Source organism: Hippopotamus amphibius, chromosome 3 (genome assembly GCF_030028045.1).
Source record: "Hippopotamus amphibius kiboko isolate mHipAmp2 chromosome 3, mHipAmp2.hap2, whole genome shotgun sequence".
Lineage (NCBI taxonomy): Eukaryota > Metazoa > Chordata > Mammalia > Artiodactyla > Hippopotamidae > Hippopotamus > Hippopotamus amphibius.
This window is the reverse complement of record NC_080188.1, coordinates 142,870,588-142,884,218: the sequence shown is the minus strand read 5'-3', so window position 1 is coordinate 142,884,218 and position 13,631 is coordinate 142,870,588. Positions and strand designations below refer to the sequence as shown.

The 13,631-nt window shown below is 38.2% G+C and overlaps 1 protein-coding gene across 2 annotated transcripts in view; it reads left to right on the top strand.

The window, feature by feature from the left end:
• The window catches only part of NVL (nuclear VCP like), a 110,452-nt gene that overhangs the window by 78,796 nt on the left and 18,025 nt on the right, over positions 1-13,631 (top strand). For both annotated transcript variants that reach the window (XM_057726899.1, XM_057726900.1), the window contains exon 20: positions 9,794-9,870. In XM_057726899.1, the coding sequence (XP_057582882.1) occupies positions 9,794-9,870 (77 nt within the window). The remainder of the gene's footprint in view (positions 1-9,793; positions 9,871-13,631) is intronic.

Sequence of the window (13,631 nt, the reverse complement as noted above, 5' to 3'; positions counted from 1 at the left end):
TAAACAACTTTCATTTGTTTATTTAATTGCGGGGGCGGGGTGCAGGCTGCATTGGGTCTCCATTGCTGCGCACAGGCTTTCTCTAGTTGTGGTGAGCGGGGGCTGCTCTTCATTGTGGTGTATGGGTTTCTCATCACAGTGGCTTCTCTTATTGCGAAGCTTGGGCTCTAGGCTCACGGGCTTCAGTAGTTGCAGCACGTGGGCTCAGTAGTTGTGGCACACAGGCTTAGCTGCTACACGGCACATGGGATCTTCCCAGACCATGAATCAAACCCGTGTCACCTGCATTGGCAGGCGGATTCTTAACCACTGCGCCACCAGGGAAGCCCCTCCATTTTTTATTCACTTAAAATAAAAGGAATATTTAGAGTTAAATTCTTATTAACTGATGTATTTGAGATAGCACTCTGATCACATTTTCTATTCTTTTCGATCTTTGATTGTTACTTTAAAGGAATTGTCCTCAGAGCATATTTGAAACGGAATAGAAACTTTTGGAGGTGAAAAGTAAATATCAGTAGACATGGACCCATTATAAATAGCCAGAGAAAAACTGAGTTTTTGAAGCCTCAGCGTTGAATTCTGTCCTCCATGTTGGTGTATGCCAGCTTTTAAGATGCCTGTACAGTATTGACTTTGCTGTTCTTTAAAAATCATATGCAGTGCATACAAAATATGAAGGGGAAAGTAGATCACCCTAAATTGTACTATTGGAAAATAATCTGCATTAACATTAGTGCAGACATCGTTCCAAACATTTTATGTGGCATGGGTTGTTGGATGAATGGATGGATGGTTGAGTGAATGAGGAGGACACATTATTTAAATAAAGGCAGATTTATTTGGAATTTAACAGAAAACAAAACTAAAGAAATTATTAAGCTTCCGAGTACATGTTTCATTTTAGATGTATCAGTTTAATTTCTGCTCTGAAAATTTGATAATTAGCATTCTTGTGTTTCCCTTTTGCCGCTTACCAGCTTTTGTTCCCTGTATGTTTTTATATTGTCCAGTGTCATCAAGTTTACATTGTGTTTTAGAGTCATATTCTTAGTTTCACATGTAAATAGATACAGTGCTCACAACCAGCACTTTTACCATAGCTTTTATATGTTTTCTAGTTTATTTCGTTATTTGGTTGACTATATTTTGTCATTGGTTTTATTCCATTTATTAATAGTTTATTCAGTGGTATTCCTCAAGTTCTTTTCATGGTTTGTTTTTTTTTTTTAATATTTATTTACTGTTTGGTTGCATTCGGTCTTAGTTGTGGCATGCAGGATCTTTCATTACGTTGCAGGGGCTCTTCCTTGCAGTGCACGGGCTTCTCTCTAGTTGTGGCACATGGGCTGTAGAGCCTCCCAGCATGTGGGATCTTAGTTCCCCAACCAGGGATCAAACCCATGTCCCCTGCATTGGAAGGCGGATTCTCAACCACTGGACCACCAGGGAAGTTCCAATTGTCTTTTTGTTTTGTTTATGGTTTCCTTTGCTGTGTTAAAGCTCTTGAGTTTAATTAGATCCCATTTGTTTATTTTTGTTTTTATACTCATTACTATTTCTGTTTTTGTGCCAGTACCATATTGTTTTGATTGCTTTGGTTAATGTATGTGTGTGTGTGTGTATATATACACATGGATTACTTATACAATCTTTATTTGTTTCTGTAAGTTTCTTATAGTTATAATGATATAATGATAATACTTTCACACTTGCCTGTGGCAGATTACTAATTAAGGGCAAAGATTGGAGTAATAATTTGTTTCTGGAAATGCTGGACATAAGGTTTTGGACCCAGAAGAATGACCGGCTCATTCTTCCAGATATGTGTCATCCACTGTATGGTCTCAGCATTGTGGAACAACTTTACACTTCCTTCATCTAGAATTTCAGCACTGTTTGCCAAAATTGTTAGCTCTCAGACTCAGGGGTAAAGGGCCCACTTCAAAGATAAAATTGTTAGGAAAATAAGATACTAGAACATTAACCTAAATGAATGATCTTCTAGTCAGAAAACAAGTATTTATTGTAAAGTAAATACATCCCTGATTACGTGTATACTACGGGGAAACTAAGACACATGAGACAGTCCTTACATATAAGGAGCTTTTCTTCTAGATGAAGAGATAATATGAATATTTATGAAATGACAACAGGCATATTAATTCATTCCTGAGGAAAGGGAAGAAATGAAAGCAACTGAGTAGCCTAGAGATTTCAACTATATAAAGAAATATAAAGAAAAAAGTCAAGGAGAAAACATAGCAAAATTTGAGCAGCGCTTACCTCTTGGGGATGGGCTGACAGGTTATTTCTTCTGCCTGTCAGTGCCCTCCAGTCAGAGACCAGGAACACACTTGGAGTTGAACAAGCTGGGCTTGTCACTCTTTGCAGTGAGGGAGGACCCACACCGCCGAGAACTGTGGGGTATCTCAAGAGGGTTGGAAAGGACTTCAGTGATTTCTGTTTGTGTTAGGTTTGGGTAGAGTTTAAGGGCCTTTGCTGTGAATTGCTTTTAAAAACCAGGCATTATTCTGTGATTGAGTGTCTTAATAAATCTTAGCAAGAAGGGAGACTGGACCAAGGCTAATTAAGGCTGTGATTAGTAAAGAAGCAGCTGTCAATTACATTAGCTGGGATAGGCAATGTTTGGTCATTCTGTAGTTTGGACAGTGCTCATGTTTTATCTGTGTTCAGACATGCAGGAATATTACTTTTCTCTTGATCCATCCTGGTCACGGAGTGGCCTTGTTTGATGTTGATGTTCTGTGAAATTGTTTATGTTCAGCAGGAGAGCATCACCGCCCAGCTGTGAGTGCCCAGTCAGCTCGTAGCAATAGCAAGCCCACTTGCTTTATGTCAGGGCCTGCTTTTCTCTGTCTCAGTGGCTTTATGTTTCCAGATTTTCTGTCATGAGCATGTATGTATATATTGGGGGGAGGGGTACATAGAATGTTTTGTTGTTGTTTTTTAACAAAAACATAAATGTTGAGGTTAAGGAGGAAGGACCTAGAATTATGAGAGCAAGTCAAAAATTGTCCACACTCTGGCTGTAGAATTTATTTTAATTAACTTTTAGAAAAGACAAGTATATCATTTTTTGACACAATCTGTTTGCTTTTCAATACACTTTGTCAACAAGCTTTCGTATTCCCTCAAGCTTTCGTATTGCCTCATTAAAAAATGTTTTAGGCTGAGCTGAGAGCCATGAATGCACTGCTGTCTTCACTTCTTCATCAGAAATAAATCTTCGTCCTCATAGGGCTGCTTTCAGGGGACCAAACAAGTGAAAGTCCAATGGAGCAAGGTCAGGACTACAGGGAGGATGCTTTAACACCTCAAAATGAAGTAATCCGTGACAGACTTAGGTTTCAAAAAGTTTGTGCAAGATGGGTACCTAAACAACTCATGGAAGAGAATAAACAGAAGCGTTTGAATATCTGCAAAGAAAATTTGGATTAATACTCTAAGGAAGGTGAAAATTTCTTAAAGAGAATCATTACTGGTGACGAGACATGGATTCATCAATATGAGCCTGAGAGTAAACAGCAGAGCATGGAATGGTAACCTCCTCCATCGCTGACCAAGAAAAAGTTCCAAAGTCAACCATCAGCTGGAAAATTGATGCTTACAGTTTTCTGGGATTCTCAGGGGCCAGTATTGGAACATTATCAGGAAAAAGGTTCAACAATCAGCAGTGCTCATTACAGTGAGATGCTTATTGAAAAGCTGAAGCCTAAACTTCGGATTAAACGCAGAGGACTGCTATCCAGGGGCATTGTGATCTTGTATGACAATGCCTGTCCACACACTTCTGCCCACACTGTCGACACCCTGCAAAAACTTCGTTTTGAGGTGTTAAAGCATCCTGATGAAGCATCTGATGAAGAAGTGAAGACAGTGGTGCATTCGTGGCTCATAGCTCAGCCTAAAACATTTTTTAATGAGGGAATACGAAAGCTTGTTGACAGATGGACAAAGTGTATTGAAAAGCAAGGAGATTATGTTGAAAAATGATGTATTTGTCTTTTCTAAAAGTTAAAATAAATTCTACAGCCGGAGTGCAGATAATTTTTGACTCACCCTCATAGATAGAAAGGCCTCCACGCACACAGCTGTGAAAGAACTATAGAAAGGAAAAAAAAAACCAAAAAAAACTGAAAAAGACATTTTGATAAAAATCTGTTTGACTTTAAAAGCAACTTTTGTAGGATTGTGGTTTATGTTATATAGTCAGTGCTCAGCATCTGTTTATGCTAAAGGCAAAGGAGGGCTTTTGGCCATTTATTCTTAGACTGTATTTTTGCAGCAGTTATGGGTATGTCATGTTCTCAGACCTGCTCCAGAGGAAGGGACCCACACTGGCCTGGGTGATGGTGCACTTTCTGTTGCCCTCTGAAGAGAGCTGCTTGCACTGCATTTCAAATCCTTATCTTACTTTTTCCCTCCAGAGGCCTTGAATGTTTTTATCTAAAGATCTTTGTTAATGGCTAAAGCTGAAGCAGGGTAGAGAGAGAGGAAGCAGAATCTAATTTCAGGGCAGAGTCCACAAGGCAGACCTCCTGCCCAAGGTAATTTTAATAAAGATAAATGCTGAGTAAACCTTTCTATTTCAGAGTTTGCTGGCTTTTTACTTAAATTCCCCAGATTGTTTTATATATACCATTTCCTCTTTTTCCAGTTAATACTTGAAATATTATGGAAAGATTAGAATAAAATTCTTTAGTCTTGGCCCTAAAAAGTCTAAAGATCTGTGAATCAGAGCAACTTCTCAGTATTTTTTGGAGTCTGAGTTTCTTAAGAGAAAAACAAGCAGTGACTTACTACTTTTTTATATATTCTGTTTGGTGCTTTTTTGTATATTCTATTTGGTGTTTCTGGTAATGGTGTGGTAGTAAGAGGTTTATCACTAAAAACCCCCTTGGACAAGTGGAATTTTTTTTCTTAATTTCTGTTTCTTCCCTATAAATGTCATTAAAACTTACCCTTATCTCAGAAAGCCAGAAAGGTTGTTTGATGTCTGCCAAGTGCTTTGAGGCAATATGCAATCTTTAAAATAGTGATACAAATCCCACTAAAAGATCCAAAATTCTCAATATGTTTTTTAAAATGTGTCCCATAAGACCAAAACATATAATAAGATCTCACCAAGAAACATCTGTTAAATTTTCATGCTCTAAGAATGTCTGATATAATAATGGATATTTATTCAGTACTTACTGTGTTCTAGGTACTTTACAAATATGCATATGCTTAATCCTTGCAACTGCCTTTTGAACTGAATATTGAAATATTCAAATCAATATTATTTCCATTTTACTTATGAACAAACTGTATCTCAAAAACAGGATACAGAGATGTGTGTTTCTTTATTTTATTGAAGTATAGTTACAATGTTGTGTTAATTCTGCTATACAGGAAAGAGATTCAGTTTTTTGTATATATAAAAGAATATATATATATTCTTTTTCATATTCTTTTGCATTATGGTTTATCACAGGATATTGAATATAATTCCCTGTGCTGTACAGTAGAACCTTGTTTATCTATTCTGTATGTAATAGTTTGCATGTGCTAATCCCAAACTCCCATTCCATCCCTCCCCCACCCCCCTTGGCAACCACAGGTCTGTTCTCTATGTCTGTGAGTCTGTTTCTGTTTCATAGATAAGTTCATTTGTATCATATTTTATATTCCACATGTAAGTGATATCATATGGTATTTATCTTTCTTTTTCTGACAGACTTAGTATGGTAATCTCTATGGTCCATCCATGTTGCTGAAAATGGCATCATTTCATTCTTTTTAATGGCTGAGTAGTATTCCATCGTATATATGTACCACATCTTCTTTATCCATTCATCTGTCAGTGGACCTGTAGGTTGTTGCCATGTTTTGACTATTGTGAATCGTGCTGCTTTGAACAAGGGGTGCATATATTTTTTTGAATAGAGTTTTGTCCCAGGTATATGCCCAGGAGTGAGATTGCAGGATCATATGCCAACACTATTTTTAGTTTTTTGAGGAACCTCCATACTGTTTTCCATAGCGGCTGTACCAGTTTACATTCCCACCAGCAGTGAAGATTGGTTCCCTTTTTTCTGCATCCTCTCCAGTACTTGTTATTTGTAGACTTTTTAGTGATGGCCATTCTTGACCATCATGAGATAGTACCTCGTAGTTTTAATTGGCATTCAGAGGTGTGTGTTTCTATGTGTATTTTCAAAGACTGGCAAGAAATTGCAAAGTAACAGTTACCATGTTATGGTGGTATGATTATGTTCATTTTCCTTTCATTTGTTTTCCACTCAACTATATGAATAAAAATTATTGCTGATTCCAGACTTTATTATTTGCTATAGGAATAGATTTCGGTAACTAAATATAGATGTAATTATTGAAATAACAGAAAAATGGTTATTTGAATTACTTTTTGAATTACTTTTTGAACCTGAGTTTTCTATAACATATAATGTTGAATCAGAATTATAGGATTAAACATCAGAATAGTGTAAATGGGTCATAACTTCCTTTTTTTTAAATTATGGTAAGATATGTTTAACTTAAATTTACCATTGTAACCATTTTTAAGTGGACAGTTCTTTGGCATTAGTGCATTCACATTGTTATGCAGCCATCACCACTGTCCATCTCCAGAACTCTTTTCATTTTGCATCCTGAAAATCTGTACCTATTAAACAGTAACTCCCCACTCCACCCAGCCCCTGGCAACCAGCGTTCTGTTTTCTGTCTCTATGAATTTGACTACTGTAAGTACCTCATATAAGTAGGATCACATAATATTTGTTGGCCGTAACTTCCTAAGAGACTGTTTTCCTTTTTCTAATAATTCCTTTGGCTCAGCTCTCTCTAGTCATGAAATTATTTGAGATATCCATTAGAGCTTTATTAAGAGATAATAAAACCAATTGTGAAGAAAACAAAGTTAGTATAAGAAAGTTCCAAATATTTTGTTTGTATAAATATCATTTTAATAAATGATTCTCTAAAATATTTATATATTTAGTTTTATAAGCTTTCTAATATGCCATTTAAAAATTTTCTAATTACTCCCACTTGACAGTATGTAGAATTCACCTTTCATTTTACTTCTTAACTCCAGGTCAGAAACATTGCCACGTTTCAGTAAAGAATAATCAGATTTTGGGCAGTGGTTAAGAATCCACCTGCCAATTCAGGGGACACGAGTTTGAGCCCTGGTCTGGGAAGATCCCACATGCCATGGAGTAACTAAGCCCATGCACCACAACTACTGAGCCTGCACTCTAGAGCCCACAAGCCACAACTGTTGAGCCCACATGCCACAACTACTGCTCAGACATAGCTTGGAAAGTCCAAACATTTCTAGTCTCCATATTGATAAATCCTTTTTACCTGTTCATCATCACTATTTAAACAAGACTTCCCCTCCCTTTCCCAAATATAGCACCAAATTACTTATCTGGAGATAAGATACTGGTTTTTTGGGGGAATTCCCTGATGGTCCCGTGGTTGGGACTTTCACTGCTGTGGACCCAGGTTTAATCCCTGGTCAGGGAACTAAGATCCCACAAGCCAGGCAGTGTGGCCAGTAATAATAATAATAATAATAATAATAATAATAATAATAATTTTTTAAAAGATACTGGGTTGTTTTAATTACAAAAATACACAATAAAGATTTAGGACCTTCCCAAATGTCCATTCAGTTGCAAATTTGAGCTTTAGAACTCAGGTTTTTAAATTCCTGGTTCAGTGTTATTTCCATTTTTCAGACTTTTTATTAAAGTATAATGCACATACAGAAAAGTATACATATCACTGAATGTCCAACTTCAACCTTCAATAAAGAATATTACCAGTTAAATTCATGGAGACAAAGTAGAATGGTGGTTGCCAGGGGCTGGGGGGAGGAGGGTATGGTAGGGTTGGTGATTAACACAAAGTTTCATTTTGGGAAGCTGGATGGTTATGTTTTAGAGATTGACAGTTGTGCAATAATGTGAAGTACTTACTGCCACTAAACGACACATTTTAAAAACATTACCAGAGCCTCAGAAGCTGCCCTCCTGCTTCTTTCAACAACTGTCTACCTCTCCCCCAGCATGGTTAACTGACGAAACTGAAAATGTTTACGTTAAAAGAAACCTTAGGGATCACACAGTCTGACTGTCCAGTTTTACACACGATCAGAGGGAGAAAAGAAAAAAGCAAAAAGATGGTTTCCTAAGGTCACACAGAAAGTTTATTTTCCCATGTTTGTTTCACAGGATAAAGTGGATTGAATGGGAAACATAACTATTTCTTGAACCTGTGTTAGATGAACATTTGCATTTTATCAAATAATAGCAGGTAGCAGATGTACAGTTTATGAAATCCTTAAACAAGCCCAGCTGGGAGGACATGAAAGGCCACCTCTCAGTGTGGGTGGGGAGGCAGGTGATGGCTCAAGGTGCCAGGTCATCTGACCCGGCCCTCAGCTTGGAGCAGCTGCCAAGCTAATATTTGCACTTGAGACCTAATGACATGTTTATTTGCTTTTTTCCTATGTATTTCTTCTTTTTTAAAAATTAACTTATTATTTTTGGCTGCATTTGGGTCTTCGTTGCTGCGTGCAGGCTTTTCTTTTCTCTAGTTGTGGCAAGCAGGGGCTTACTCTTCGTTGCAATATGCAGGTTTCTCAGTGTGGTGGCTTCTCTTATTGTGGAGCACAGGCCTTGGATGCACAAGCTTCAGTAATTGTAGCACGTGGGCTCAGTAGTTGTGGTGTGCAGGCTCAGTAGTTGTGGCTTGTGGGCTCTAAGCACAGGCTCAGAAGTTGTGGTGCATGGGCTTACTTGCTCCTCAGCATGGGGGATCTTCCCAGCCCAGGAATTGAACCCGTGTCCCATGCATTGGCAGGTGGACTCTTAACCGCTGCAACACCAGGGGAAGTCCCCCTTGTGTATTTCTTCTTCAACTATTTATTTCCATGTAATATTTGCTACCAGGGAAAGACAGTATGTAATGTAAATATAAGTTATGAATCAGAATAAATCAGAATAATAAAGCAAATACTCACAAAGCTACCATCTAACAGTGTCCTAAACTTTGTTACTAAAAACTATTTTGTTTGCCTCTGCAGTTTGTCACTAAAAATGTTATTAAATATGTACTGTATGTATGCAGGGTACTGTGTTATTAAGAGTTGTTTGAATTTTAAGACTGTTCTGATACTTGTCCTTTCTAGCATCTCTTGGTATGAGCTGAAGGGGAATTGGCACCAAAGTCAGGGTTGAGTTTTAGATAAAGGGTTAGGAAAGAACACATCAAGCACAGAGGACTTTTGGCTTTTTTGGTAGAGTAGTTTGCTGATTGTTCTCTCCTGGCCACGTTCAGTGTTATTTCTCCCTTCCTAGCCAGCCTTACACCAAAACTAAGCACATATGCACATCAGAACTAATCACTGCTTCTGTAGTTGCCATATTGAATCAGGCAAAGGAAATGTGATTCTTCACCTTTGGAAAGATTGCAGTGGTGGGTTTTGTTCTTAGTGTTTTGTTTTTGCTGTAGTGCTTACAAATTCTTCAGACTTCACCAGCATAAATTGTTTCCCTTCAGCTTTCCCAAGTTTGGGACCTGCTTCTTAACCTCATTTCTCAAAGCTGAAATCTGTAAAAACTCTGTAACACTAGTTTGGGAGTCAATTACATTCATTTAGTCAAGCAGCCATTACTGTTTATTTAAACCTATTATGTGGGAAAATATGGATCTTCAGAGCCTCAATAAAAGTGGATTTCTCTCTCTTACTTAGAATGGCACCAAACCCCCACTGGATGCGGACGTAAATTTAGAAGCAATTGCTGATGACCTTCGTTGTGATTGCTATACGTAAGTATCTCCATCTCAGATCATTGAACTCCGAGGGTCAGTTTCCTCCTGTGCAAAATGAGGGAGAATGATGTTGGGAGGATTAAATTAGGAATCCTGTAAAGCACCCAGTGTCTGGCTCTTCCTCCTACTTCCTTCTTAGAGAAGAAACAATAACATTTTGAGGCTCTGAGGAGTTCCTGGGAGTAGGGGGGATCCTTTCATATGTTGACTCTTGGTACTCAGCTATCCCGACCACCATCACTGCCCTTCACAAATTGTGTCTCTGTCCTTCCAGAATATTAAAGCAGACATTTCATTACCAGCTGCCAAATTATCCAGGTACTTCAGCATTTAAAAGAAAATAATCTACAAGTTTTCCAAGCCTCAGAATGTATTTTTCACAGCACACCTGTTAATATCCACACAGCCTATAGTAAAAGCAGGAGGTCAAATATTTCTGCCTTCAGCTTTCATACGTGTGTGGTGGTTGTAGCTTTTGTTGTTTTCTTCAATTTTTTTTTTTTTTGGAACTTTTATTGAGATACAGTTAACAGACAATAAACAGTATATATTTAGAGTGTACAATGTGGTATCCCAATCTCCCAATTCATCCCCCCCCAACCCTCCCTGCTTTCCCCACTTGGTGTCCATGTGTTTGTTCTCTACATCTGGGTCTCTATTTCTGCCTTGCATTTCCTCTTTCATAGTTGTTAGCTTTTGCCTTATGTATTGAGATACTCCTATATTGGGTGCATATATATTTATAATTGTTATCTCCTCTTCTTGGATGGATCTGTTGATCTTTATGTAATGTCCTTTCTTGTCTCTTGTAACATTTTTTAAACTCTGTTTTATCTGATGTGACTATTGCTGCTCCAGCTTTCTTTTGATTTTTGTTTGCATGGAATATCTTTTTCCATCCCCTCACTTTCTGACTGTATGTGTCCCTAGATCTGAAGTGAGTCTCTTGTAGACAGCATATATATGGGTCTTGTTTTGTAACCATTCAGCCAGTCTGTGTCTTTTGGTTGGTGCGCTTAGTCCATTTACATTCAAGGTAATTATTGATATGTATGTTCCTATTACCATTTTCTTAATTGTTTTGTTGTTGTTTTTGTAGGTCCTTTCCTTCTCTTATGTTTCCCGCTTAGAGAAGCTCCTTTAGCATTTGTTGTAGGGCTGGTTTGGTGGTGCTGAATTCTCTTAGCTGTTGCTTGTCTGTAAAGCTTTTGATTTCTCCCTCGAATCTGAATGAGATCCTTGCTGGGTACCATATTCTTGATTGTAGGTTCTTCCCTTTCATCACTTGAAATATATCATGCCACTCCCTTCTGGCTTGCAGAGTTTCTGCTGAGAAATCAGATGTTACCCTTATGGGAGTTCCCTTGTATGTTATTTGTTTTTTTTTTTCGCTTGTTGCTTTTAATAACATTTCTCTGTCTTTAATTTTTGTCAGTTTGACTACTATATGTCTTCGCATGTTTCTCCTTGGGTTTATCCTGCCTGGGACTCTCTGCGCTTCCTGGACTTGGGTAGCTATTTCCTTTCCCATGTTAGGGAAGTTTTCAACTATAATCTCTTCCAGTATTTTCTCGGGTCCTTTCTCTCTCTCTCCTCCTTCTGGGACTCCTGTAATGCAAATGTTGGTGCGTTTAACATTGTCCCAGAGGTATCTTAGGCCCTCTTCGGTTCTTTTCATTCTTTTCTCTTTATTCTTTTCTGCATCAGTGATTATCACCATTCTGTCTTCCAGGTCACTTATTCGCTCTTCTGCCTCAGTTAATCTGCTATTGGTTCCTTCTCGTGTGTTTTTCATTTCAGTTATTGTGTTGCATATCTCTGTTTGCTCTTTAATTCTTTGGTAAACTTTTCAGTCTTTGCATCCAGTCTTTTTTCAAAGTCCTGGATCATCTTCACCATCATTATTCTGAATTCTTTTTCTGGAAGGGTGCCCATCTCCTCTTCAGTTAGTTGTTTTTCTGGGTTTTTATCCTGTCCCTTCATCTGGTACAAAGTCCTCTGCTTTTTCATTTTCTCTGTCTTTCTGTGGCTGTGGTTTTCAGTTCCAGAAGACGAAATGCTGCTGATACTGCTTGATGCTGCTGTCTGCCCTCTTGTCTTCATACGTTTTTAAATAAATTTGTTTGTTAGCTTTTCTAATTTTGGTTCACAGGGAGGGAAATGAAATTCACATTTCATAACACAGGACATCTCTCCCTCTGGCTTATTTTAGAAGCCCTGTTGATTGTCCATAATATACTTGGTGTTCATGATACTCTGCTAGGTCAAGGCCAAATCATGTGCTTTCTGAGGCTAAGTTGGTCAAGGAAGATGGTGTTTTAATCTTTGAGGTCTTCAGCAGTCTCTTATTCAGCAGTGTAAATTTATATCCAAAGAACATAGCCACCAGTACTGATATAGGCACTCAGTTCTTTCTGGTTCTGGTTGAAGAATTTCACATAACCGTCTCTTATCAAAATGATTCCACTTGAAACTGTGCTGGTCATTTTTAGGGAGTGTAGCCAGGATCCAAAGTTTAATCTCCAGTTTTTTCATGTATGAGCATCGTGGGATCTGAGTCTTAATCTTTGTTCCCAAGCTCCTGAGAGATTTGCAGCACTCTGGTCAAGACTTTTGTCTCACTTAAGAAAGCGGTGACTGGGACTTCCCTGGTGGTGCAGTGGTTAAGAATCTGCCTGCCAATGCAAGGGACACAGATTCAATCCCTGATCTGGGAAGATCCCACATGCCACAGAGCAACTAATAAGCCCGTGTGCCATAACTACTAAAGCTCACGTGCCTAGAGCCTGTGCTCCACAACAAGAGAAGCTACCAAAATGAGAAGCCCGCGCACCTCAACGAAGAGTAGCCCTTGCTCACTGCAACTAGAGAAAAGACTGCATGCAGCAATGAAGACCCAGTGCAGCCAATAAATAAATAAATTTATTTATTTATTTTTTTAAAAAGGAAAGAAATGATAACCCCAGCATGTATGTGATTTTTTTTTTTTTTTTAATTTTTTGGCTGCAATGGGTCTTCATTTCTGCACATGGGCCTTCTCTAGTTACTGCGAGGAGCAGGGGCTACTCTTGATTGTGATGCACAGACGTCTCATTGTGGCTTCTCTTGTTGTGGAGTGCAGACTCTAGGCACACGGGCTTCAGTAGTTGCTCCGAGGCATGTGGGATCTTCCTGGACCAGGAATCGAATCCGTGTCCCCTGCATTGGCAGATGGATTCTTAACCACTGCACCACCAGGGAAGTCCCAATATGTGATTATTAAATACTGTTACAAACCTAACACTTAACCAACAGAAACATTGGATTCAGTTAATAATTTAAACTCTGTGGGTCTTTAATTTTATTAGTTATGTGGATTGTCAACATTAGATATTAAATAAGTTTTACATTGAGGTTTTTAACCCCCAACTCAAACGCTTTCTCAAATAATCTCTAAGAATCCTGTTAAAGATGTGATGTCTTTCATTGAGCTCAAGAACCATGCTGACTCAGCATATTACACAGAACAATTTAATGAAGACTTGTGTTATTATCATATTTTAAGTAACTTATGATGTGTCCATTCAGCTTGAGCTTGAATCAAGTGCACCAAAGAATTTTTTTAGCCTTTGTATTTTCCTTTTTGAACTAGGGGTCATAAATGACTTTTTATATAAGCTTAGTTTAGACATTAGGTAATACACTAATGGTATGTACTGGCGATGACCCAGTTAGCACTTTAGCATGGGCTTGTGAATGAAAATTTTGCAATAAATAGT